The sequence below is a fragment of the Psittacula echo genome, assembly GCF_963264785.1.
Source record: "Psittacula echo genome assembly, chromosome: 5".
Lineage (NCBI taxonomy): Eukaryota > Metazoa > Chordata > Aves > Psittaciformes > Psittacidae > Psittacula > Psittacula echo.
In genome coordinates, this window is record NC_137739.1 from 84,209,778 (window position 1) to 84,234,556 (window position 24,779).

The window sequence follows — 24,779 nt, forward strand, 5'->3', positions numbered from 1 at the left end:
AGCCAGATACATTAAGAAGTTCAGACCTTCACGAGGATCCACTCCAATTGCAATGGTGTTCTTCATGGTGACATTGACTGAGACAACAACATCTGCAAAGTAGGGAATATCCAGAGACACCATGCGGATGTCAGTCCTTCTGGCAAAGATCAGAAAGCTGGTCATTCCTGCAGAGAGGTGAAAATGGACAGGTATCACTGAGGAACAAGTTCAGCCAACTGTAGGCATCATCGACTGAACATTCTGAAGGTGACATCCACTTCAGTGGAAAAGGGAAGTCTCAGACACATCTCAGCGTATGGGGACTCTTGGTACAAAAGCTTTACCGAGCGTTACTGAAAGCTTCTTTACATCCAAGTTGAAAATGAGTGAACTCATAGAAGTTACTTCTGCTCATATGGAAATGGGAATTAGAAGTCATTTTTTTCAGGCTAAGGAAAAAAAGTGGACGGCTTGAAGCCAAGTGCCTTCCTGAAAAAGAGGGTCCATGGCAGTACAGACCTTATTATAGAATATAGCACCTCGTAGATAAAAAAGAATCCCCCTCAAGGCTGAGGCACAAGTATAGGGAAAAATGCGACATCTGCTTTAGCTGCCCAACATAATTTCAAGACATATTTGTTGTGCATCAATCCAGTATCAGTAAGTTTCTTCATAGTAATTCTAACTCAAATTGAAGGTACAGGAAACAAATGGGTTTTTCAAGGGGTAAAGCAGATAAGCACATCAAAGTGAACTGTTCTCTAACAAGACAGGAACAAAAGGTAGCTGTGATACAAAACTACAGTGAGAACCCTACAGAGAGGACTAACCAGGGGAGCAGGTCTTGCCATCAGATTGCAGGTTGATCCCAGTGGGGCAGGTACAGCTGTAACCTTTCGGAAGAGGTGCCAAGAGGCACAGGTGACTGCAGCCTCCATTACCAACTTCACACGCTGTATGTACTATAGGAAAGAGAATGAGAAATCCATAAGCCAGTAGCACAAGCACAAAAAAGGGGTGTAACAGCTACAGAAATGCATTCTAGAATGCCCTTAAATACCAAGCCAAGAGTTATTCTTATGCTCTCATATTCCACCCAGAAACTTAAGGCATTGATGGCTGACAGACAGGTCAACTCCTTGCAGGAGAGCTGTGCCATATACCAGAGCCTGAGCAAGCTCTCAGCTCAGTGTGGCTTGGGACGAGCTCTGTACCTGGTGGCCTGTGCCGGTGGAAAACATGAATATCCATAAGATTCTCCAGATTGTCCTGCAGCGTTTCCCGAGCCTGCCCAGTCCTTCTATCTGCGCTCTGGATGCTTTTGGCCTGCCAGTCTGTCCAGTAGATTCTCTCGCCATAAAGAGTAAGTCCAAAGGGGTGAGGCAGATTGCTCCCAATCAGCACCTGGTCAGATTACCCCCAGCCCCCAAAGAAACATTACTAAGAAGTCACTAAGGGGAAGAGGCTTCCCTTGCCCCCTCTCAACATCATAATGCACAGTCACAGCAAAAGGAGAGTGATAGGGCAACATTAGCCCTCAAAAGGAGGTTCCCCTCAAACACAGTTTGCACAGGGAGCTCTCCTCTCCCAGTGAAAGCAGCCCAGCATGTCTTGATTTGGAGATTTCACTTTCAACTGGAGAAAGAGGCAGGGGCCATCAGCACTCTGTGCTCTAGGACTTATACCTCAGGCTCCCAGACACCCTCCTCAGAAATGGCTCCCTTACCTTCCTGTTGCTTCCATCCAGACTGGCATACTCGATGGTCTTCATGCCTGCATCTGCCCAGTACAAGCGCTGCGACTCGTAGTCAATGGCCAGGCCATTAGGCCATGTCAGGTTGGAGGAAATGATCACCAGGCGGTTTGAGGCATCCATACCAGCACGCTCAATCTTGGGGCTGGCTCCCCAGTCAGTCCAGTACATGAACCTGAACACAAGCCCAGATAGAAGTGACTGCCCGCATTCCTTCACTGCCACTACAGCCAGGCAGTGTTAGAGAAGCAAGGGAGCCTGGTGCCTTCAGGCCCTAGCAGGAAGCAGCATTGGGTTAGCATTGTACTTATGTTCAGCCTTGGGTTCTTGTACCTAAGGATCATACATTTGTATACCTTCTACTACCCATGGGCTGGCCTAATTACAACACAGAGGAAAAAGTTCAAGATAGTAGTTCAAGCTCTAAAAATTAACCAATTATTTATCAGTCTCCACTATTGGCTCTTTATACTCTTGCTGCATTGGTCTTCCAGTAATCCATTCAAGGAACGAATAGCACGCCTTTATTCAACACCTTCAGCATTCCCAAAGCAATGGCTGGGAAGTTTTTTCCTATTCACCCTATCCCCAGCTCCACAAGGTCTTATGATTCAGAAGCAAAATCTGTTATTGAAACCATCTGTTTCTGTTACTCTACTCAGGCTTGCTGTCCATGGCATAGCTGATCCCTCAATACTCTGAAAAGAGTGTTTTGAAGCCAAAGGGCTACAACTGTGCTTGACATCAACAGTAATTCACCCCATGGCAGGGGGGTGGGAACTAGATGATCTTAAGGTTCTTTCCAACCCTAACTATTCTATGATTCTATGATTCTATGAGGACATCCTTCTGACTGAACCCCAGTTGATAAGCAGAGAGCCTGAACACAAATCCAACACAGATGTGAAATAGAGAAACAGAAAGGATCTAGATGGCCTCATTCTCAACAGGTTTCGTAGCATATCTTTAGTTATTATGTCCCCAGAACAAACAAATGAAAACTCCATTTCCAACAAATGAAAAAGCCAGCTTCTGCAAGCTTTACAGCATAACAAGCAATTATCCCTGCTTATCTTGTTCCACTAGCATCCAAAATCAGGTCTCTAATTTCAGTCTTTGGCAGGATGGAGAACCATGGCACCACAGAAAGACAATTGCACAAAACCAAAGAGCCTGAACTTGTTTCGACATGCAAGAATCGCCATGTCATTCCAGAAGAAAGAATCTCTCACCCTCCAACAGGATCCACCACAATATCTCTTGGTCTGTCCAGATTCTCCCATATCAGAACAGTTCTCATGGTCCCATCTGTGTTAGAGACTTCTATCCGATCTGTTCCTACAAAAGTCCAGAAAGAGAAGACGAGATCAAAGTTCTTGTGATTCCAGAGGTCTAAAGCAAAACCCATCCATATAACAATGCATTTTTTTTTTCCCCATCCATCTGTTCATAGGTGGAAGCCAGGTAAGAAACGTGGCTCAAAATGTCACCTGCCATTAGATCTCTCAAGTCACGTCTGTGGCTGTCACTGATGCAGAGTCCTGTATGAATGTAAACCAGCTCTTCCCTAAGCCTCGAGGTATCTACGTGGGCATGACAGAACAGCTAAAAAAGAATCATCCCCCTTAGATCTGTCTGAACTATGACTTTCCAGCAGGGACCATCCTTCAAATACTACCTGCTGCACCCCAAGATACACCAAGATAGGTAAATGCACAGAAACAGAAATGCAAGACAACAGCTGCGCTTGACTTCTACTATAAACTCTTCTACAGAATTAGTACCGGGGATACTGCAAAGAGAATTAAACAAAGGATTCCACCTCAACTCCCACTTTGTTAGAAGCACACAAAAACCTCCATTTTTGCTAGACAGAAACAGACAAACTTCAAATGAGACAAAATTATCTGGCTGATTTCCAGTTTTCATCATTAATAAGGAAGACAGAAGCCCAGGTAAAGCAGAGGATCCCAGTACCTGCATCAGTCCAGTACAGCTTGTTGGTGACCCAGTCTATTGCCAGTCCAGCTGGACTTTCCAGGCTGGTGTCCACTACAACCTAAATAAAAACAAGAAAGAAAAAGTGTTTAGTGAGATTAGACCTTCAGGAGTAAGCACTTGGCCAATGTGCTACCCATTCACTACAATGCTAACTTTCAAAAGGCAAAAGCCCAAGCAAAGCAATGCCATACAAGAGAGTATTAAGGACTCAGAAGTTCAAATGAGTCTTACACTTAGAGAAACATCTATTTTTCAAGTGTTCAAACTGCAACTCCAAACTTTCAACTCTTTTCCCCTGTGGCACATTAGCCTAAGGACATGTGCAAAAAGCACTCCCAAGGAGCGTGGCTCTTGTTTCCAAATGCAGTATATAACAGGGGATTTAATACTTCTTCCTTTCAGATTTCAGGGCTACAACAAAGGAATTGGGAACAGCTCACAACTGCAACATGCTCTGTGTCCCAATTCAAGGTTTGCCATACCAGGAACATGCACCAAACTTGGTTTATGAAGTGTTCAGTGACCTCAGGGCTCTTCTGAGCCAGAACTAGGCAAACTAATGAAGCTCTTTAGAAGACCAGTGTATCCCAGTGCCTTCAAATCTGATGCTCAAGGAGTTTCCTGGCTAGATGACCTCCACACGTAGTTAACACTGTACCTCCTGGCTCGATCCATCCCATTTTGCTCTGCTGATTGAGTCGGTGCTAACATCTGTCCAGTAGACATAGTCATCCTTTGAGTCCCAGTCTAGAGCCACAGCGCTGCGAACATCAGCAAGGGGAATGACATCATCTGACAGGTCATCTGTGTCAAAGCTGATCCGACGGATGTCCATCCTTCGGGCAAAAAGCAGGAACTTGTCAAGACCTGATCAAAGGTCGAAAGGTCTTCTTTTAATTTCTCTAAGTTCAACAACACAGTGATAGACACAGACAATTCCCTGCTATAGCCAACCTGAACCACTTCCATCACCTCTCACTGGCAGGTCACAGCCCAGGATTTTACTGATAGCAAAACATCACAGGGTGGGATAGGTGGGCAGGGGTGGGGACAGAGTAGTAGGGAGCTGTTTCCTGAGGGTAGCCTATGTTGGGGAAACAAAGTCAATCAAGGAATGGCTCAGACCTCCCTCAAATCAAATAGCCATTTGAGAATAGCTCGTGAGAATCTAGGAGACAGTTGGCCTAATTCTTCCACATGGCTGCAAACTGAGAGAAACTGTGGCAATTAAGAGGACCAGACTTTTTGTTCATCACACACAGCTCCTATGGGCATTTTAGGGAAACAATCAGCTGTGACAAGCAGAGGAGCACCAATAGCGGCCCTGAAATAAGGATGCAAAGATTGAGCTTCTCTGGATCCCACCCATCAAGCTTAGTGAGGGCTTGCAGAACAGGGGATGCATCAAGAAGGTGAAGCATCCTCTGGTGGGGCCCTTAATACTATTAACTCAGTCTGTCCAGCTGTACCTCCTTGGAAACAACTTGATGCTGCTTTTACTCCCCTTGCCAACCCTCTGCCACCCTCTGAACATCCGAGCATGCAGGCTGTGGTCCCACCTCACTTACTCTGGGCGCAGGCATGGCTGCTGGTCTTGCGGAAGCCCGTGGGGCAGGCGCAGGTGTAACCCTTGCTGCTCGGCAGGCAGAGGTGAGTACAGCCCCCGTTGTTGGCCCCACAACGGTTTCTCCCTGCTCAAGTAGCCAAAGACAAAAACAACCACGCATAAAGCAAAGAGTAAAGAGTATAAACACCAACCAAAGTGGCAAGACCCTGTAATTTGTCTACCCAGAAGTTAACTGAGATTAAGGAAACATAAACTAAAGCATTAACTCCATTTGTAGGGCTCAACTTTAAAATAAGCATTTAACTCAATTCCCTTCTAGATTATGGCAACTGAAGAGGAATAAGGGAGGTGTCAGTCATTACTAGTGCCCATTTGCCATTTATTCCCCCTCCTAAAACGGTTCTTAGATAAAGAGGCCACAAGTGTTTGCTACTGAAAAATCTCCACTTCCATGTGGCAGCAGAGGGAGCTGTGGTAACACCTAACACCAGGTTACCAGGGCTGAACTGCCACATGGAGCAAGTTCTGCACCAGCTCTGGACAGAGGTGGTGGCTGTCTCGATATTCTGGGTTCAGGCTTGCCATCTCCCTGTTTTACAGGGTGGTGGGCGACAGCAGGTCTTCTAGCAGCTAAAATGGGTCTCTACCTTCTCTGCAGTTACCTGCTGGCTGGCGCTGAGGATGCAGAGTGTGGATGTCCATAGGGAAGTGCAGTTTGTTGCGGATGATCTCCTGGTTCTTGCCTGTGAATTTGTTGGCACTGTTGATGCTCTTGGTGTGCCAGTCTGTCCAGTACAAACTGTCCTCAAACACAGTGATAGCAAATGGGTGCGGGAGGCCTGTAACAGACATCCAATACAGGGATATAATCAGGTCCAACAGGACTTAGGCTAGCAGGGAGATGAGGGAATGTTCTTTCCTCTGCTCCTTGGGCCTTGCCACAGTCAACCTGCACAACCCACCTTACACTAATATAACAGACAACTTCTCTCTCTTATCCACTAAACACTACGTAGCAAACCCCATCCCCCAGTGGTAACAGAATTCATCCCACAGTGAAAGGAGACAAGTACAGAAGCAGAAGACAGCGGCTCAAACTCAGAGTAGCATTGTGCTACTGTCTTCTTTACTAGAGAGAGCACTTCCTGTACAAAGCTCTGCTACTTACCCTGGCTAATAACAGCCTTCCTATTCCGCCCATCGAGGTCAGCCCTCTCAATGACATGATGCTTGGCATCCACCCAGTACATTCGATGTCCTGCATAGTCAATGGTCAGCCCATTGGGCCAGAAGAGGTGTGTATCCGCAATGATGCGCCGATTAGAGCCATCCATGTTGGAATACTCAATGCGGGGAGTGTTGCCCCAGTCAGTCCAGTAGATAGTGCTGGAGGAGGCAGGGAGAGACAGGCTTTAAAACTCATGTCCCACATACTGCACCCACCATCACTCCCTGTCAGGGCAAAACAGTTATCAGGCCTGTGACCTCGAGCATGAGACTGGGTAGCAGCCATGGGAGAAGTGTCAGCCAACATGGTAACACCCAATGCTTTCACGCTGGTGAAACCTGAAGGGCTCAAAATAGGATTAAGGCTCTGAAAGCCTCAGCATTGCCAGGTTCTCCAAACTGACAATATCAAATGAAGGCTTGAGCCCAAAGCCTTTGTGACCAGAGATGGGGTTTTCGATGCTTACCTGGAAGCACCTACACTGAGTGCTCACTGAGGTCCTGTGCTTTCACTCACCCCTCCATAGGATGCAGAGCAATTGCTCGCGGCTTCTCCAGGTTCTGCCACAACAGCACTTTCCTGTGAGTCCCATCCAAGTTTGCTACTTCAATTCGAGATGTCCCAGAGTCTGTCCAGTATAATTTGTCATGGATCCAGTCAATAGCAAGTCCACCTATCTCCAGGGGAGAATTAAGAACAGAATGAAACCAGGAGCAGGATTTGCTCAGAATAGTTCCCATTCCCTCTCCACCTCACAAGAGGTTCAGTTCAATCCTCCTGTCTCTTCCCCCATCAGCCAAGATTAACTCCCAGGGGGACAGTGATCTAACCCCATTCCACTCTCCCCTTGCTCAGGGAGATGCACTCCACTTTGAATGCTGGGTACCCACTTTTCTCCACTCACCCACCCATGCTCTCACATCATGCTCAGCCCTCAGGCTTTTGCCTTTTTTTTGTGGTGACGCACCTGGGCTCTCCAGGCCTGTGGAAACCACCTCCTCCACATTGCTCCCATTCAGATTGGCCCTCATGATGCGATCCAGAGTGACATCAGACCAGAACACCAGCTCCTTGCTGTGGTGGAAGTCAAGGGCAATGGCATTTTCCAGGTTGTTCAGGAGCAGGGTGTACTCTGAGCGATGAGGCAGCACTTGTCGGATATCGATTCGATTGGCAAAGAGCAGCACTGGCTCTGGCCCTGAGAATACATGGGAAGACAGCATTAGACTACTTGTACAGGGTTCTGCCCAGCATTCCCTCTGCACCAAGTCCCAGAACACAGTTATGTGGTACTGGCAGCAAGAAATCAGCTCCCAAGTCTAAAACACTTCAGAGGGCTGTTTTCCCACCCTAAACACAGTCCTAACTCAGAGGAGCAGTTCTAAGCCTTTTGGCAAACATTCACTCAGCAAGAAGCAATCATTCCCACCTCACCTCAGCCTCTGAAACCATGCCACTAGGCAACCACTTGGCAGCTGGTTTATAGTTTCCTTTTCCTGTATCTATCACTTGGCCATACAAACACACAAGCTTTACCACATCTTCTACCACAGACAAGACACAGTTAAAATCTGCCTCAGACAGAGATAAACTCAGCAGGTCATTCCACTGCAGAGGGAAAAAAACCAAAACAACCACACAACCTAAAAACCCCAGTGTCAACATCCTCCAAGGAGGACATGGACCTGTTAGCCACAAAAATGATCAGAGGGCTCTGGAGCACCTCTTGTATGAAGACGGGCTGAGAGAGCTGGGCTTGTTCAGCACAGGGGAGACTGCAGAGCAGCTTCCAGTGCCTAAAGGGGCTGAAAAGAAACCTGGAGAGGGACTTTTTGCAAGGGCCTGTAGTGACAGGACAAGGGGGAATGGCTTTAACCTGCTCAGAGGGGAGATATGGATCAGATATCAGGAAAAAATTCATTATTATGAGGGTGCTGAGGCGCTGGCACAGGGTGCCCAGAGAAGCTGTGGCTGCCCCATCCCTGGCAGTGTTCAAGGCCAGGTTGGACACAGGGGCTTGGAGCAACCTGCTCTAGTGGAAGGTGTCCCTGCCCATGGCAGGGGGGTGGAACTGGGTGAGCTTTAAGGTCCCTTCCAACACAAACCATTCTATAATTCCTTATGGATTTCATTAGCGGAATTCATAATGAAATCTTAATTCTTTAAATGAAATTTCTAATTTCTCAGCTCCTACATTTAGAGGAGCTGAGGAATAAAGTTAAACAAGTGTATGAATGCCCTTAAAACCACCAGATGTCTATTCAGCAGCCACTCACAGCATTCAGGACTGGTGACCAGGATCAAGGGTCAAACCACAAGGAGGTGTGATACAACCTCACTGACTGGAAAAGTTAAGACACTTCTTGAACAGAGACAGAGGCAGGAGGCTGGTTTTGTCCCAGGATCTGGGTCACCAAGAATGACAAACGACTAGGAAAAGGCAGCAAGGGCGGTCCTGCTGGCAGGGAAAGGAGTATCTTTCCTTGGTCAAAATCACACAGCTTTCGTGGACATTCACCAACAACCTGGCCATATTTAAATACAAATCCAGGTCCTCCACCTGGGTCGGGGCAATCCCAGGCACAGCTACAGGTTGGGCAGAGAAGAGATTCAGAGCAGCCCTGCAGAGAAGGACTTGGGGGTGTTGGTCGATGAGAAAATGAACATGAGCCGGCTTCAGTGTGCGCTCGCAGCCCAGAAAGCAACCGTATCCTGGGCTGCATCAAGAGGAGTGTGACCAGCAGGTCGAAGGAGGTGATCCTGCCCCTCTCCTCTGCTCTCGTGAGACCTCACTTGGAGCATTGTGTGCAGTTCTGGTGTCCTCAACATAAAAAGGACATGGAACTGTTGGAACAAGTCCAGAGGAGGCCACGAGGATGATCAGGGACCGGAGCACCTCCTGTATGAAGATAGGCTGAGAAAGTTGGGGCTGTTCAGCCTGGAGAAGAGAAGGCTGCGTGGAGACCTCAGAGCAGCCTTCCAGTATCTGAAGGGGGCCTATAAGGATGCTGGGGAAGGACTCTTCACTAGGGACTGTAGTGACAGGACAAGGGGTAATGGGTTCAAACTTACACAGGGGAAATTTAGATTGGATATAAGGAAGAAATTCTTTACTGTGAGGGTGGTGAGGCACTGGAACGGGTTGCCCAGGGAAGTTGTGAATGCTCCATCCCTGGCGGTGTTCAAGGCCAGGTTGGACAGAGCCTTGGGTGACATGGTTTAGTGTGAGGTCCCTGGCCATGGCAGGGGGGTTGGAACTGGATGATCTTAAGGTCCTTTCCAACCCTAACTATTCTATGATTCTATGATTCTACTTCCTTATCCTCACACATTGGCTTGGTGAACAGCACAATGCTGGCAGTGAAACATTCGAGACAAAATAATGAGAGCTGGACCAACACACACACCCCAGAAAAGGCTGAACTCCTCTTTACCTAAAGCTTTGCAGCTACGCTTGTCAGGCCGCAGCTCGTAGCCTTGCTCACACCAGCACTGGAAGCCGCCTTCACTGTTGGTACAGCCTTGGCTGCAGTAACCTTCCTCAGCACATTCATTCACATCTGCATGTTACAGACAGAGGGAGAAGGTTACCACTGGATCATCAACAAATCAGGCAATGTCACCGATGGCTTGCTTCTGCTTTCATGCTCTGATTCGCACCCTATCATAACCATCAACTCCAAGCACATCAAAGCAGCAGGGAGGAAGCTGCTGCTCCAAAACCCCACCTTGGCACGACCGACCATCTTCCAGGAGCCTGTAACCTGTGTGGCAGGTGCACTGCACCATCCCTCGTACCATCTGGCACTTCTGAGCACAGCCACCATTGTTGACGTTGCAGTTCTCCTCCCCTGTTCGTGGACCTGTGAACGGAACAGGTGAAGATAACTGAGCTGAAACCACAAGGCAGCTGCTTGTGCTCTCAACTGTTAGGCAGCAGTCGCCCTTCAGAACAGGCTGAGCAAGAGCAGGAGGGCACAGGCTGTGCTGGAAGCTGCTTCTTTGCAGTCAGAGCTCTCCCCTGCATGCCACGACTAAAGGGGACAGACAACAAAGACAAACTTTGACACCCAAGATCTTTTCCCCATTATTCCTTGTCTGCAGTATGTAACTGGCAAAACCACCAAGGCCTTTTCCCCAGTCTTCATCTCTCTCCTATTATCACAGCCCAGGCTTTCTTCCTTACACATATCCTTCAGCAGCACCAGATAGACTCCCAAACATCACACTGCCTCCTTTTACATTTAAGGCTGCACTCAGAAGACTTACGGCAGTTCTGATGTGGGCTCTCATCACTGCCATCTCCACAATCATTTGCTCCATTGCACAGCTTCCTCTGGCCAATGCAACGCCCGTTCCCACACAGGAACTGGTCTGGGGCACACTGAGGGGTCCCTGCAATAGAAGAAGAGGAAAGTAAGCACACCACCGTTTCCCCATAGAATAACAGTCATGATGAAGAAAAGTATACAGAGTATTTTCTAAGAGTTATTAAAATCTCTGTATATAAGCACGAATCCGTGGCTTTCTTTCCTTGAATTCAGTTCATCTCGCACTCCTTACTGCTCCTTTATGCTGATTTGGAGGCCTGCAAACTCCCCTCCAGACTGACCCCACTGTTGCTTTACTGGGAAGTTTAGCTATTTAGTTTCTCTCAGAATGACTGGAAGGCTCTGGCTTAGCTCCCTTTGCTTCCAGATTCCATGACCTGACTCAGCATGTGCAAGAGAGGAGTCAGTTCCTCACTTTAATCATCTGATATGTCACCCAGCATGGCTATGGATCTTAAATCTGCCTAGGAATGAGCATCTTGTCCAGCCCTAACTGCACCGTGATGGACTTGGAATAAGATTTACATGCATCCTTGAAATCTGAGCTCGGGCAACAGGATTTCACACATAAGCTACACTCTTCTGCTGTTGGCAGGCAGACTCTACAGAATTCTTGCAAGTAAAGTAATACTGTTTGGAGGGACTTTGACCATCCGACTGCTTTTTCAGCAGTAACTGCACTGTCCTGTTGCCTCTTATTTCTTGTACCTCTTAAGATGACTCAGTTAGCGGTTTCCAAATCATCACCCTCTGATAATCCCAGGAAGACAACAGGACAATAGAGTTGTCAGCAAAGAAACAATGAGATTGGCGAACTGCCTGTAAGCAGCATGGAAAAGGGCAGTTGTGAGATTAACAAGTACTACTAAGAACTAACAGACACACCAAATGGGAATATAAAACCAAACCACATGCAGATTCACTATTCAGAGCACAGGAATGCTTAATGTGAAGGATTCTGAAACTTGGACTGTATCTGTCATATCAATGTCATATAATGATCTTTACATCAGCTGATCTCTTTGTATTCCAGACATCTTCTATGGCCAATAAAACCACAATTCTGCTCTAAATCCAAGAGGTGACACAGGAATTCAACTCTTCCTACAGGCATGCAGACAGCACACTATTTCACTTAGATTACCTCCTGCTTGGAAGCCCCAAGTTAATTTTTACTTGCTGACTACCACCATAGACCTAATGCAGAATCGCACAACTGACTTCACAGTAACAATAGCTGCTATCAACCACCTTGGGTTTGGTTTGGGGTAGAGAGGTTGAATTTCAGTGCCTCTGGAAGTCTGACTTGGCTTCTGGGTGGCAACTGTTCTCTTAATCCGTCTAAATACCTTTATTATCAGGATGAAGAAACAGGGCTATCAAGTTGTCTTTAAGTACAATTGCTTTTTCCAGGATCACCACCATCTCCTGCACAGTGGTGCTCATGACAGCTGATCAGTCTAGAGCAGCTGCTCTCAAAAGCCTACAAAGTGTGCCTCTCCAGGTCCTCTGAGCTCAGTTTTCCTCGTAGAACACCCACTCCCCCCTCTTCAACAGGCCCAAACAAGGGGTACAAGTCCCTTTTGTCACCCCTAAACTCACTGTTTAAAATACACTGATCCAGAAGGGTCAGTATGTGCAACTGGGCTTCACCCACAGGGATGAATTCATGGACCAGTACACACTATTCCTCAACAAGGCCTACAGACATCCTGAAGGATCTGAGGAAAACAAAAGGTTCTAGACATTCTTTGAATCCTAGCATAACACAAGGGTCTGTTGAAACCCTCCTCTTCTCCATTGCCACTATTATCATAGAATGAATCATTGAATAGTTAGGGTTAGAATGGACCTTAAAGCTCACCCAGTTCCAACCCTTCGTGTCATGGGCAGGAACCCTTCCCACTAGACCAGGTTGCTCCAAGCCCTGTCCAACCTGGCCTTGATTCAACCTGGCCTTTTATTATATAAGCCTTTTATTATATAAAGCAATGGCTGTATGTGAAAAGAAGGACTAGAAAAGGGAGACTCCTGAGCCAATATTAAGGGGGAAGCTGACCATCCTTAACTTCTAAACCAGAGGCTTTATCCTTCACTTCCACAAAATGCACTTTTTGGTTCCACTGCCTGCTAGAATTCCTTTGCAACTTCACAAGGCAACACGAAAGCTATCCAGAACTATGCACAAGGCATGAGTTATACATAGTCCATTTGACAAAGGTAGCAACTTTGCACATTATTAATGTTCCCAAGTCTGAATGGAATCATCTCTGTGGTAATTCACAGTGTAGGGACAGGAAGGTACAGGGACCTGATATTTGACCAGAAAACACCATCCCTTTAGTTTAGGCACACAGACCTGAACCTGTTTGCAGGCATGTAAGATAGCCTAGAGATCCCATTCTTCAGGAAGGACAGAAACACTAGGCTGAGCTCAGTGAAGCAATCAAAAAGACTTCACTACCTATTACCCCCACGATGGAAACATTAGCTATAAGTAGCAAGGCAGCAAGCCAAACCTGTGTTCTCACAGTTCTCCTCATCACTGTTGTCAGAGCAGTCATCTTCCCCATCACAGCGCCAGGACAGACGGACACAGCGCCCTGATTTACAGCGGAACTGGTCAGCTGTGCACATAGATGTGGCTGGGGGATCAAAAGAAGAACATTAGATGAGCAAGAAGGATCAGAAGAGACCCAAATTCCAAGGCTAACAGTCCCAAACACTCTTCTGCATCTGCACAAAACCTGCACGCTCCCACCACTTCCCAGCACTCACTGCAGTTCCTCTCATCTGACTGGTCATCACAGTCGAAGTCTCCATCACACCTCCAGCCAGCATTAATGCACAGGCCACTGTTGCACATGAACTCTCCAGAGCGACAAGGCTGATGAGATGCTGCAGAGATGGGAAAGAATGTAAAGAGCAAACTCAGACCAATGTAACATCCCTACACCCCCACAGCACTACCCTTGCACTCCACTATTGTGGAATTTGGTCCTGAACAGACTCCTCCTGGATACTGCTGTAATATCTGCACACAGAACTGTGCTGATTACACACCACAATTCTCACTTTCCAGATTTAAATTCAAATTAAACAGTGAAAGAGTCATCTTATACAATTAGATTGCTGTCTACATGGCAACCCTTCTCCAACCAATGTAAAACCAAACTCATACGTTTGGAGCAGTTCACCACCCTGCGTTTACTTACAGCAGTCAGATTCATCAGACCAGTCCCCACAGTCATCATCGCCATCACAGTGGTAGATGTCCAAGATGCAGCGACCATATGCACACTGGAATTCCTCCAAGCTGCAGGTGGCAGCTGGAACATCTGATGCTAAGAAGCGAATCAAAGAAAAAATGCCTGACGTGACAGGGCACAGTCCAGTTTAGATGCAACCATCTCACAGTCTAGTAACAGAGTAGTAAGGATTCAGTGATGGCTAGCCACTGCTGCAGAGCTCTGCATGACTTACATTACTGACAGGAACTTACATGCTGCTTGTGCTTCACTGAGGGGCAGGTTAATATACATAATATGTAATAATAATATATATAAAGACACTTATACAAACAATCAACTTAAATAATAATAAATAAAAAGGACGTTAGCCTATAAACACACTAACTTTTCAAAACCCATTAAGTTCTAAAGAAGGAACAGCTATGAAGAAGGAAGATTTGATGGGAAAGCAACAAAAAGGATACAAGAGTGCCAAATACCACCTTATGCTTGAGACACTATGTCTTAGTGCTTAACAGTGTTTAAATTGTTTATTAAACCTGGACAAAATAGATACAAAACCAGATGGAAAAATAAAGATATCCTTTGGGTATCTTAATATTAAGGATTGAGGCACATCAGAGCGCAAGGTATGGAATGAATCCTTTAAAATTTGAACCAAGAGAAGCACCTGAAGGTCAAAGGAAGGAGGCAAGAAGCACAATGCCCAGGTCTGCACCTGACCTTTGAGGATTTCCCCCCTCCTTTTCCTCTCAAGCTGTCACCAAAACAAACCATGCCATATCAGTAAGGAGCAAAGTCAGACAGATGACCCTGGGCAAAAGCCAACAGAGTCAAGGATTTGCCCACTGTTCTCTGTTCAACAGTGTGGGAAAGGATGAAGGATATTCTGAGTCCCACACAGCAGAATCTGACACCTTTTCTCATACTCTCCAGAGAATGAACTGCATGTTTGGACATATGAGTCTTCCAACTGAGGAGCTCTCAAAATAAATCCATTAAGCAAAAGGGAAAAGAAAGACTGACATGAACTGCACATGAAGTAGTTGGCACAGCCTGGAGGCATGCAGTAAGGACTTCAGTGAGTATGGAGTAGCTGGATGCTACATTGTGTGTTAATGTACCATTAATTAACCATTAATGTGTTAAGGCACCAAAGGAGCCTGAAAGCAGTGCTTGGATCTCCTTGAGGAGAAAATTAAGTCAGTGACTTCAATTCTCACGTAGTGTGATTCAATTATAACACACACCCCCTCCAAAAGAAACGCACGCACATCGAAACAGCCAAACGAAACATGAAACCCATAAATCACACACAAAAGAACAGTGTAGTCCCATCTTGCCCTAGATGAATGACAGCAGGATTGGAGATACAGAAAAGATGACAGCCACATGGAGGAAGATAAGAGAAAGGACGATAGCCAAATTGAGCTTCTTAGCTTCAACAGCTATAAAGTGCCTTACAGAGACAACTGCCAGCCAGGACTGGAGAAGCATCCCAGATTAGAGAAGCAGGGGCATCAGTTCTGGGTGCCCCTCCACTCCCATAGGAGGCAAGGCTGAAATATCTCCCTTCCCTTCCCAAGGGCCTGTTCGTGGCCTGCAGGAAAGTGACAGGCAAGGGAGAGGAGGGAAAAGAGAGGGAAGGAGGTTGGCTTCCTGTTGGAGCCCTTTCCTGGCTTAGAAACGTCTGCAGCCCCTGGCTCCCTGCCAGCTCTCATTATCTGGAGAGATAAAAGACAAGTCCCCCATGCATCCACTCCCCTGCCCTTGAGGAGCGGGCGGCCCCGAGCCCCCTCCCAGAGCCTTTTGAAGTTTCCTGCTATCTAGAACAAATTCTGCACAGCGCCTGCAAGAGCAGCATGGGGGAAGGGACCACTGTGACTTCCATAGACACAGCACACAGGCAGTGGGGGCGAGGAAGGGGCATAATAGACCCCCCCTGTCCCACTTGCTGCAAGCCGGTGAAGGCAGAGGAGAAAACAACCGTTGTGGGCTCTCAGGGTCCCTCATACCCCATCAGTTACTTTTCAGGTGCATAAAGCACTCCAGTGAGGAGAGGTTGGTCAGGCAGACAGCCCCTGCAGCTGGGGATGCGCAGTCCTTGAGGATGCTGTGTGTGTTCCCCCCCAGTTCCAGGCAGGAATCAGGCAAGGGGAATAAAAGGAAGTAGTTTTCTCCCCTTCCCCCCTGCCTTCCAACCCCTACAGTTTTATACAGAGGTGTATTCAGTAAAGCATAAGCCTCCTGCTCTGACTCAAGGTCACACAGGCATGGCAAGAACAGCAAAGCAGAGAGGCACAGATGAAGTATGCCTGTGAGGTAACACAAGAGATACACCGTTCTCTTGTGCCCTCTGGGGTAAGCAACAGAAGGCAGCATAGCTGCCAGTACAGGCAGGACTAACTTGTTTTTGATCTCTGCTGCAGAAAACGTGCCAAACCCCAAAGACAGGAGCAGGTCCAAAGGCTATTTCCTGTGGTTACGAAGCAAGGAGAGCACTTACGGCAATTCTCTTCATCCGACCCATCCTTGCAGTCTGTGTCACCATCACAGAACCAGTGCTCAGCTATGCAGCTCCCATCACTGCAACGGAACTCCTTCTCCGAGCACTTTCTCATATCTGCAGAGAGAATAATGCAAACGAAGCCTTGAGTTTTCTCAGAGTAGCCAGGAATCAACCATCCCCTGCTCCTGAAGCTCCCAGGGCACCCACAAACAAGACTGCTTGTGAAACCATACATACCCATGTCGTGCAGTGCCTGAGCAAAACCATCATTGCTCATTTAACTGATATGGAGTGCTGGATTCAAAAGGAATCCATGGGACTTCCTAATGATAATGTCAAGGAGTGGGAGATCTCAAGTGATTTCTGCCTGGCAGGTAAGCCACACAGCCTGACATCCCAAGCAGCCAGCCCATGGATTATCCCACAAGCCCAGCCCAGCCAAGCCAGCTGCAAGCCCTCACTACGCTCAGGGGATCCCAGAACTGAACAGGTTGTACTCTGCATTACCCCCTTTAAAGCACTGGCAGAGCAGTATCTGTAGGACCAAATTACTCACCACACTGCTCATCGCTGTTGTCGCCACAGTCGTTGTCACCATCACAGTGCCATAGGCTGCGGATGCAGTATCCGTTCTGACATGAGAACTCATCTTCCTCACACTCCCGTGGAGCTGCGGGGAAACAATGGAGATAAGGTGAAGACAAGGCAAGATTTACCTTTCAGAACACCAAATCTGTGATGTTACAAATCCAGCAACATCATTCTCCAAGGACACCACCATGTTAGAGAGCTGATTTCCCTTCCCTAACAATACCAGGAAAGCAACTGAGAGGTTTCTTGAGTGTCTTTCTTCCACTCCATCCATAACTGAACAGCACAGCAGGCTCTAAAACCTAAGAATGTGGGCAGGAGAAAGTACCTGGCACAGAACAATGGAGCCACCCATGGGATTCTAGCATAGCCCCAAGCCAGGCTCAAGAGATCCCTGCACAGAAAAAAGGCAATCAGCTCTCTTTTTAAAGGAATTAATAGGCTCTATCATTACCTAACAAATAATTGCTGGTAGGATTATATCTCCACCTTCTTTTCACAGTGATGCCAAAGCTATCTTCAAAGGAAAGGAAGAGAGAAAATTTAAACTTCCTCTTCTGAACACCTCAGGATTTGCAGCCTCATTCTACCCTCTTTGCCAGTCTTCTAAGGAAGCACATCTGCAGACCAGTGAGGAAAGGGACTGCAAAATCAGCACCTGAGGATCTCAATCCAACAGAAACTCTCCCATGGTTAAATGCTAGCCCTGGGAGTCTCTTAAGCACAGAACCTTGCCTTCCTCCTTTTATTAGTTTCCAAATCTTATGATCACACTCTTCTCCACTGTTGTCTCAAATATGAGGGCATCCCAACTTCTTCTGAGAAACAGAGGACAAAACAGACCCAGACTACAGACCTCTCCTTTCACAAAAATCATTGAACAGCCTAGAAAACTGAGCTTAGACCGGCGATCCAGAGCATCACACAGGATCGTAGAGCCATAGCAAGGGACCTTAAAGCTCATCCCATCCCAACCCCCTGTCATGGGCAGGGACACCTTCCACTAGATCAGGTTGCTTCAAGGCCCGTCCAAACAAAGCCAACTGAACAATGCCAGGGATGGGTGTCAAACCCCCGACCCTTGCTTCCCAGGCCATTGCCCTAAAGGGCAGGCAAAAATCAGGGGCATAGTGACCAAAAAGTGAACTGATTTCCACACAAGTGTTGGACATGGAATACTTGAGAGCCAAGAGCTTGAATTTTTGCATTTCTTGAGATGCGGTTCCTCCATCAGAGCCACTCTGGAGGACCGTGCTTTGTAGAATCCAAGGGCTGCAGAGTGATGATTATTAAGCAGCTGCAACCATCTCAACCAGACAGCAAAACAGGTCTGCTCCTAACTGCAGCCTGATGCCAGCCCTGGTAACAGAATCATAGAATGGTTTGGGTTGGAAAGGACCTTAAGATCATCCAGTTCCAACCCCCCTGCCATGGGCAGGGACACCTCACACTAAACCATGGCACCCAAGGCTCTGTCCAACCTGGCCTTGAACACCGCCAGGGATGGAGCATTCACAACCTCCCTGGGCAACCCATTCCCATGCAGTTTCAGCACAGCTGAACCCCAGTGCTATATAACACACTGGTTCTCTGGCATGCGCTGCCAAGTATGGACCTGATTCATTGTGGAGGAAAGCCACATCCCTGAACACCTTTTGCTAATGGAAATCAATCACAAGTAACCCCTGTCCTCAACACAAAGGGGAAACAAGGGGCTGAACTCTGAAGACTCAGGCACAATTCCCTCCATTTGAATGGCACAATGGCAGTGTTCACAGCTAGCAGCCTGCCATGGCAGCTCTCGTGAAGATGATGCCTTGCACGGCAGCACACAGTCAGCTTTCAGGGTAACTAGACTCACGTGGGGAGCATCCCTACAGCACCTCCCTCTCCTCAGGGAGCTCAGTTTGAAGAGAGAGGATGCTGGGGCAGCCGAGCACAGCAGAGAAGTCAGACAGTGGAACCTGAGGCCACAGGAAGTCAGCCAGACAGGCAGTTCAGGAGGATTTGGCAGGGGTGAGGTGTTTCCACGAACAGGGGAGGACATGAAGAGCTCAGGGAAGTGCTTCATGGGACATTAACCAGCAGGGCTGCAGGGCATAAACGGTTCTCCAGCTGGATGGAGAAGCATCCCCTCCTCCAGGACACGTAGCTGAACAGTAAACCAGGTGCCAAGGTGGCAGGGCCTGGGGACATCAGGTACACACAGCTCTCTTACAGGCTATATAACAAGCCAAAGGTCTGATTCAGTGGATAAACTCTTACATTCCTGTACTAAAAGGGTCAACTTTGCCCAGCCGTGGCGGGCAGGCTCTGCACCCACCCTCTCCCCTCACAGAGGTGACTTACGGCAGTCCTGTTCATCGGAATCATCCTCACAGTCATTGTCTCCATCGCAGACCCAGGACCGGCGGATGCACTTCCCGTTGTCGCAGTGGAAGTCCAAGGGGGAGCAAGTGGGCAGCACTGCAACAGCAAAGAAACACCTCATGGAGCTGCAGCCAGCTTCCTTCCTGACAGCAAAGTTCCTTCCCTCCTGAGGGAGCAGAATACACCTCTTAGGAACGGAAGACCTAAAGTCATGAGGAAGAGCTGCTCCTCAGATGGGGCCAGGGTAGGGCTGCAGCTTGGCAGTCTCTCCTCCCCAGAGAAGCACTGACCTTCCCACAATAAAGTAGCCGCCACAATTCCCCCACTGAGTTCCCTTTGTCTCTTTCATCCCTGAGCCTGCTGTCCTCCCATAACTGCACTTATTTTAGAACAAGCCCAATTACACTATCAACATCTTTCCTGCATGCTTCCCAGTGAAGTCCATCCTGTTCCTACTACACAGGGAGATCTTTAGAGCGAGAACTATCAGAAGCAATGTTTTTGGGAGCAGGATTTTGCACGGTTCATGCTACAGTGCGTGTACCAGCACAGGAACTCTAGCAGCATTTTTATCTACCCTGCAAGGAAAAGCTAAGAGGCAGGAATCCACTGCTGGGGATAATTTGCTGTGCCTCAGGTGTGGACAACAGAGCCCAAACCCGGTTTCCAGAAGGGACAGAGGAAGCGGGCAGATGTGGAATGGTGCTTGCCTACACAGGAGCCTGCTGGCAATGGGGCAGAACCACAAATCCACAGTGTTTGAAGAGGCCTGGAGCCACAAAGCTGGAATTCAAGAGGCAGCATCAGCCCTGTCCTTCCCCCCCACAGATGAGAGGAACACTCAACCCCAGGAGGTTTATGCTTTTAAGTGTTGCCAGATGTGGTAGGGAAGGGGCTGCACAAGGCTGCTCCTGGCAGGTGTGTTCTCCCAAGAACAGAGTTGGCTCAGCAATGCAAAGGGACAAGGGCTGGAGAGCCTGAAAGGTTCCTGCAACCCTTTCATCCCAGCCCAGCTTGCTGACAGCATCTCCCATCTGTCACCAGGCAGACCAGCCCTCCGCTGCTATGCTGCTGCTGCTTCCCCTGCCAACACTACCCTGGAGCTGGGAGCGCGAGGGGAGGGAGGCAGGTAAAAGAAGAAGGTGAAGACAGCAGCCACACACGCGAGGAGGAGGGTTTAACAGGGAGAACAAATAGTCACATTTTCGGCTTTTCCAGCTTCCTCAACCCTCTGCTTCCCCTTGGCTCAGGACTGCTGCCAATGTCCTGTGAGAGCAGCAATGGATTACATTATACAGAATCATTCACTGCTCTCTATAGTAAGTCCAAAATTTCTCATCGAGGGACTATCCTAAAACCTCCCCCCCTAAGAACACACTGGTGCAGTTAAAGTCAGACTTGCTCTAACATCTCCTTTTCTAAGCAGAAATTCAGATCATCTTCTCAGCCATCCCTGCGACATGGCAGTGTAGGCATCTCTATATCTGAGAGCACATCACTGCTCTCAACACTGAACCTGCGCTACGTAACTTAATACAGATTCTGGCACTGGCCCTTGGGGAAAGGTTCTTCCCATCCTGTTCAGGATGCCCCATGCGGATATACGTCCAGGTCAGCTCCAGCTGCTTCTAGGTCCCAAAGAGGTATGAAAGAGAAGAAGGATACAGATCTATTTTCACTGCACAGGTCTGACAGCACTCTGCTCTTCCAATGGCTGACCCACTTCCTCACACTGCACTTCCCCTGAGCACCCTCATGCTGCATCAAAGTGGAGCTGGAGCTTCCCTTTCCTCCCCAGGACGGACAGAAGGGGAAAACACTCCAGTTCCCAAACTCTGCTTCCAAACAAAACCAAGACGGATTCTTGGATGCAGAGGGTCAGTCCCACACATCAGCCCTCTCCCCCCAAGCACAACTCCCATAGGTTGCACACTGAGCAAGCCTTCCTTGGCCTCAGCTGCAGTTTAGGGCTGAGACCGTCCCCCCCAGCATATGCTTTTCGGTCCCAGCGTGACTAATCACCAAAGGGCTGCACAGGAGCCACCTGGAAGGGAATTTGCATGCTGGCTCTCCAGGGGAGAATTCTTCAGGCTCCCACAGGGTTAGGCCATTAGCGCTGGTTCAGAGCCCATACCATTATCCCACTGAACTGCTGCATCCCTTCAGGAGGTATGGACACAAAATGGAATTCCACCCCTACAGGGAGCACTTCAGCCAATTTCATACTCCCCCAACATATAAAAACTGAGCTCCAAGCAGAGGGGAGGGAGTGAAGGGGGTGAAACAAAAACTGCCCCATACAAAGGAGGACCTAATTCCCAACCCAGCAGACATCAAGTGTGTGTCAGCCCAGACAACACCGGAGGGAGATAAATCCCCTTCTACAGGAGCAATCCTTTAAAGGAGCAAGAAGAAAACACAAACCCACCTAAGGAAAATAATAATGCTTAAAAGAAAAACCCCAAACACCAGCCTCTCAACCCTCCACCCCCCCAAAACCCAGCAACTTAATGAATGGAGACTGATGATCTTATAAAGCAGAAGAACTACCAATGAGATCAGGGAAGGGATCCACATAAACTTATTACCTGAACCTAATAATAGTCAGAAACAGATGCTTCAAAGGAAAAGGCAAGAGATTCTGGGAGCAGCTTTCACATGGGGGCAGTCTCTTCCTAATCCCTTCTTCCCAGCTCTGCCCTCCCAGTCCACAGTCACTTCTCCCCATTAAAAAGCAAACTGGCTACACAGAAACGTTCCTGTGTTTCCTTCTATTTATTCCAAACACATCGGGCTTCGTTTCCACTGTACAGCCCTTTGCTCTAGGGTTGTTATTATTCAGCTCTTCTGTTGGGTCATTTATTACTTCATATTTTGATGAGTTTTATTCCTGTGGAGTTAAAGCTGAGGGCATACCACTAGCCCAGAGTTAATGTTTGGTACTGTTGTAAATACATCCAGAGTGTTTGGAAAACTGAAGTTAAGAGGAAATTCAAAAGTTAAGAGGTCACACTTAGGACACTCAAACAACCTCCACTGTATTTTGTCTTGACATCAAGGAACGACTATACAGCTTGGTAAGTGTATTGCCTTAACTCATACAACTCGTTTTAAAACCATGCTTCCACAGTCAGAAGAAGAGTACATGGCAATACAAACAAAGCAGTAGGAACTCTGTTCATTGCCAGAGATGGGGCAAGACCTCTGGACAAACCGGATTAGCATCTAGACAACTGGAAACAGAACCATTGTATTCTCTTCCTAGCTCAATACTGATGAGTATATGGCCACAGGATAGTTCTGCCTCTTCAGCCCCACTGCCCCAACATGTAAAATAAAGAGTATTTATTACTTCCTAAGGAAGCTGCAGTCCTTCATAGGTGCTACTTCCACTGATGAGAAGGTGATCACAGAGTACACTAACATGCTTTCACCACTAATCATGGCAGGATTAGCTAATGCAACAGTGAACACAGCGAAGCCTCATGCCCCCCTTCCCTGCTCAATTCCAGCTTCACTACTCTGTGCGGTGTTTTCCTAAAACATGAGGAAAGGCAAGTCCTACAATGGAATGGAAGACAAACAAATGCCGACACAGCAAGGGACTAAACCCACCTCCCCAGGCAGAACAGAGAGGCAGGATGAGGAGCAAGCCCAAGGAAGGGGAGCTGGTGGGAAGAGACAGGCTGGGCAGTGGCAGCCCAAGAGAGCACACCTGCCAACCGACAGTGAGCAACACAAAAAGGCCTTTGAACTTCCAGCCATTTCCCTGAGCTCATCCCTCTGCATGGTCACACTGGACATCATCCAAGGTTTCAGCAAAGCTAGGTCTATGGTAAGCCTGCTATTCCTCCCCCTCTCCCAACTCCTATTACACAGGCCGCTCTTTTATGGCTGAGCAGAAGGGAAGGGGGAGGGCGGGGGGAAAGGGAAGTTTATAAGGTGAAACGCAGCCTGAATCACGTCCCACTGTCCTTTGAACACTTGATTCCTGTTGCCTGGGCTGAGCAGGTTGCTGTATACGCAAGGACAGCAAGCGACCGGCGTCCCGAGCTCCGGAGCGCAACGGTTTGAACGCTGCTGTTTAATGACACAAACTCTCGGTCATGTGAAGAATGAGGAGTCAAGATAAAGAATAAATATAAACTCCCTCCAAAAAATATCCATGCTACCCACATGAAAGTCAAGTGCAGCCGGCCCTCCAGCTACAGCCACACTCGTGCACGTGGAGTCGGCTCTTGGGAAGAAATGGGAGAGACGGCATTTTATTAACTCCATTTTGGAGAGTCTAGTTCCAGAATAACAGAAAATGTTCCCAAGTGCACTGCTGAAGTGTATTTAAAGGATGCTGCTGGTCAAAAGGAAAAGAAGGGGAAAAACCAATTTAAAATAGCATCAGCACCCAATCTTTCACAGCCCTTTGATCACCAGCGCGCTCTCTGCCCGAGGGGGCACTGCATTAATTCTGGTGCCTTTTAAAAGAAACACACGTACTCCAAAGCCAATAAAATGGTGCAATATGGTTGCAGATATAGAGCCAGTGTCTTTTAAAGAGAAACTTGAACTCTTCAGGAGTAAATTAGTAAAACCTGAAGTTCAGAAGTGAAGCTTCACCTGAGCTCTTACGTCTGAGCTCAGGACTGGTGATGCAGTGGCAGGCAGAGGAAAGATGATTCTTTTAAAGTTTCTGTTAATCTTAGTAAAAGACCTGTGAGATTCTTATCCTTACATCAACTGAAACTGTTTTGTTGTGGGACCGATACGCAGGCTACACTGATAGCCCTGTTCCTGGCAAGGAAGAGGTCCACTCCTAGGCTTGAATGAGCTGTAGCTCAACAGGAACTGCCTACGTTTCCCAACGAGATAGGAACATCAGACCACCTTCTGTAAGTTTTAAGGTAAAAGGAGTAAATTCTTCTTCAGTCCCTTTAAATGAAATCGATTTGCTTGCTTAGCTCCATGCTCTGTTGTACGGAGCTGCACATTTACATTAGGTATGATACAGATCCAAAACTCAGAGTAAGAACGCTCTACTGGGGGATGGTTCTGAGGGGATTTGGTGTATCTTAGGAGAAACAGAGCTATTTATCAGTCCTCAGGCCAAGTTTCCTCAGTTGTCCTTTCACCCTTGCCACAGGAAGTAAGGCTCATTCACACCACCCTGGACTTCAAAGCACACGCAGGAGGGCAGAATGA

At 47.7% G+C, this 24,779-nt stretch overlaps 1 protein-coding gene across 1 annotated transcript in view; it reads right to left on the reverse strand.

Moving 5' to 3' along the window:
* The window catches only part of LRP4 (LDL receptor related protein 4), a gene marked incomplete at both ends in the record, with an annotated part of 81,664 nt that overhangs the window by 11,028 nt on the left and 45,857 nt on the right, over positions 1-24,779 (reverse strand). Inside the window, 21 exons of the mRNA XM_080619075.1 lie at positions 27-167; positions 813-944; positions 1,197-1,386; positions 1,709-1,910; positions 2,968-3,073; positions 3,713-3,794; positions 4,395-4,603; positions 5,305-5,430; positions 5,966-6,142; positions 6,472-6,689; positions 7,048-7,204; positions 7,499-7,729; positions 9,966-10,091; positions 10,260-10,394; positions 10,801-10,926; positions 13,382-13,507; positions 13,641-13,760; positions 14,078-14,206; positions 16,620-16,736; positions 17,179-17,292; positions 19,563-19,679. Coding sequence (XP_080475201.1) covers positions 27-167; positions 813-944; positions 1,197-1,386; positions 1,709-1,910; positions 2,968-3,073; positions 3,713-3,794; positions 4,395-4,603; positions 5,305-5,430; positions 5,966-6,142; positions 6,472-6,689; positions 7,048-7,204; positions 7,499-7,729; positions 9,966-10,091; positions 10,260-10,394; positions 10,801-10,926; positions 13,382-13,507; positions 13,641-13,760; positions 14,078-14,206; positions 16,620-16,736; positions 17,179-17,292; positions 19,563-19,679 — 3,081 coding nt within the window. The remainder of the gene's footprint in view (positions 1-26; positions 168-812; positions 945-1,196; positions 1,387-1,708; positions 1,911-2,967; positions 3,074-3,712; positions 3,795-4,394; positions 4,604-5,304; positions 5,431-5,965; positions 6,143-6,471; positions 6,690-7,047; positions 7,205-7,498; positions 7,730-9,965; positions 10,092-10,259; positions 10,395-10,800; positions 10,927-13,381; positions 13,508-13,640; positions 13,761-14,077; positions 14,207-16,619; positions 16,737-17,178; positions 17,293-19,562; positions 19,680-24,779) is intronic.